At 32.2% G+C, this 2,709-nt stretch overlaps 1 protein-coding gene across 1 annotated transcript; it reads left to right on the forward strand.

Moving 5' to 3' along the window:
• Positions 1-7: 7 nt before the first annotated feature.
• Positions 8-2,313, forward strand: LOC119191291 (hydroxylysine kinase-like). The gene is made up of 3 exons (XM_037445202.1): positions 8-49; positions 1,369-1,558; positions 1,819-2,313. The coding sequence occupies exons 1-3, from the start codon at positions 15-17 to the stop codon at positions 2,017-2,019; spliced, it is 426 nt and encodes a 141-aa protein (XP_037301099.1). The 5' UTR covers positions 8-14; the 3' UTR covers positions 2,020-2,313.
• The last annotated feature ends 396 nt before the right edge of the window (positions 2,314-2,709 follow it).

Here is a 2,709-nt window from a genome sequence, read left to right on the forward strand (position 1 = left end):
GTGATGTAAATGAGATGAACGTGCTGGTCAGCTTGAAACCTGGCGGCAGGTATGTATAATGAACAGAATGTGTAGTTAGTTTCGACTTGTGTTCGTCTGCTTGCTTGCTTTAACTAGAAAAGGATTTTAAATATATATTAAAATCAATCAGTCTATCGAATTCATTTTATGCAGTAGCTAGCGTTTCGAGAACTTGAATTCAAAATAAATTTCGAGTTACTAATGAATTACTATTCTTTGTAACATATTGTCAGATAGGCACCTAATTAAGAAATTGATAAAAAAATATCAAAAATGAAATTCCATTAAATTTGTTAATATAGTTGTATAATTTAATTTGTTTGTAAGTCGATTAATATTCATAATTTATTTATATTGAAGTAATTACACTTAGGGCTCTGAATAAAGGAGTGTTGAAGGTATGCAACAAGATTCTTGACGGTATCCTGCTGAGGTAAGCCAAGTCTGCAGATCTTTCCTTCGCTTCAAACTTGGCTTGCCTCTAAATAACTAAAACTAACAACGCAAAGATTACAGCGCCATCTGTTGAAAATAGATTGCACTTATGTAAAGCTTGATAAAGCGCCATCTATCGATATGTGAAAAACCACGTAAATTAAAAAAAATTGAAACAAAATTTGAATTCTTTATTGTCCTTCGAACTATTGTCAAAAAAATTATAATTTAACCAAATATATATCGGTTTAAATTTCAGCAAATTTAATTTAAAATATCCATACTAAAACTGCAATAAAATTAATCAATAAATTATTTTAAAATGCACCGTAATGTAGGTATATAGCACCAAAATTTATGTGGGGTCATTTGGAAAAATTATATGTTTGTAAAATTAATTTTAATTAACTTACGTACAATTTAAGTATAAATATTCAAGTAGGTACCCTATTAACAATAGTTTTTAGTGCCGAATAAAAACGCAGTCTAAAATGTTGAAACCCTCCACAAATCTACCTCCTTTTGAACAAATGCCTTCTAAGTCGTTATTTCTTTATGTTTTTTACTCGTTCATGACAAAGTGACCCCACTGAATACTCTTAAATAGTGAACGTTTATGAACTACATATAAGTGGCAGCAGACACAACCGACACAAGAGTTACAGTGTGGATAAAAATAAATATAATGTATTTATATATATTTTTAATATCAGAAAAGGTTATTTTCCACTTATTAATAATTTACGACAAAGCGAGGTATTGATAGGCAAGAAGATTCACATGGCACCAGCCGTTGGCAGAGCTTTTCTCGTGTCGATGTTGTCGTTCATGCTCTCTATAATAGTGTATCAGAATATAACATAGTAAATTCAATCTCCGCTAGATGTCGCTAATCCAAATTTTCTTCTTCAGCGCATCAGACTACCGCATCTCAGGCATCATCGACTTCGGAGACATCCAGTACTCATACTACGTGTTTGAGCTGGCCATCACTATGACGTACATGATGCTGCTGACTGGGGACCTGAAGTCTGGCGGTATTGTCCTGGCCGGGTACACTGTGAACAGGAGATTGCTTGATGATGAATATAGGCTCCTGAAGGTAAGGGATTCTAAAATACATATTTGGAGAACTAAGATCAACGATCTGCGATTCCAATTAGTAAGTTCATAGCCTGTATCGTGTAGTAATTGTAACTGGTACGTGACTAGATATAACTGGCCATACTGTCGGAGGAATTAATAGTTCCTTATTTACATTAGAAATAAACGAGGATTAGATAAAAAAAAAATAGAGAAAAGAAGCTAAAAGCCAAAGCTGCAAAACAATGTTTTTAATTAACTACTTGTATCAATTTCTAGACTCTCATCTCTGCGCGTCTAGTCCAGAGTTTGATTCTCGGCGCGTACACGATCGAGCAAGACCCGAACAACACGTACGTCAGTTCTACTGAGAAGGCTAATGGCTGGGAACTACTTCGCAAGCTTAGGAAGAGCAAGCCTGATGAAGACGATCCTACAAACTGGAAGGCCATCGCCAATGAATACTTGACTAGGAGCTAAAGCTGCTGAGATATCTCAAACTGTCGAGATATCTCCAACGTTCGAGATATCTAAAACGTTCGAGTAACATTGAGCAATAATTTGTAAAGTATATTTTAAAGATTAAATATTATTATTTCTTTGTATATAGTATGTTGTCAGAATAAGGAATAATTTACAAAAAAAGTTGCGATTAATTTTCTTATTATTTACGTAAGTCAATTGCGAATAATGCAAAGTAATGTTGTTACTTAGTTGTTAATAGATAATTATAACATATATTTTTGTAGTATTAATAAAGACTGTTTTAAAATACAAACTGATATAATTTAAGAAGCCCCAATACAATAAAAAGCAAAACAACTTTTTTAATCATGCAGCTGTAATGGTGCAGAGTGCCATCTAGTGTAATTATAATACATTTCTAGTATAAAATACAGATAGAAACTACTAGATGGCGCTAAAAAGTTTTTAAAACGTCTGCGAGATGGCAGTAGTTCGAGTTGACTTTTAAATTTAAAACTCATTGTAACAACAAAAAGTAATTGTAGTGATTGGTATGATAACTTAATAAATAACTTTCAACATTTACCATAAAAATATATTATATAGAATGTGGTACTTTACCTAAATCATTGAAAAATATCAAATTTTAAATTTCTTCTTCGAAATAAAGCAAAGATATGTTTTTACCATTTTTATAATTGTTAG

This window comes from Manduca sexta, unplaced genomic scaffold, assembly GCF_014839805.1.
Source record: "Manduca sexta isolate Smith_Timp_Sample1 unplaced genomic scaffold, JHU_Msex_v1.0 HiC_scaffold_1314, whole genome shotgun sequence".
Taxonomy (NCBI): Eukaryota; Metazoa; Arthropoda; class Insecta; order Lepidoptera; family Sphingidae; genus Manduca; species Manduca sexta.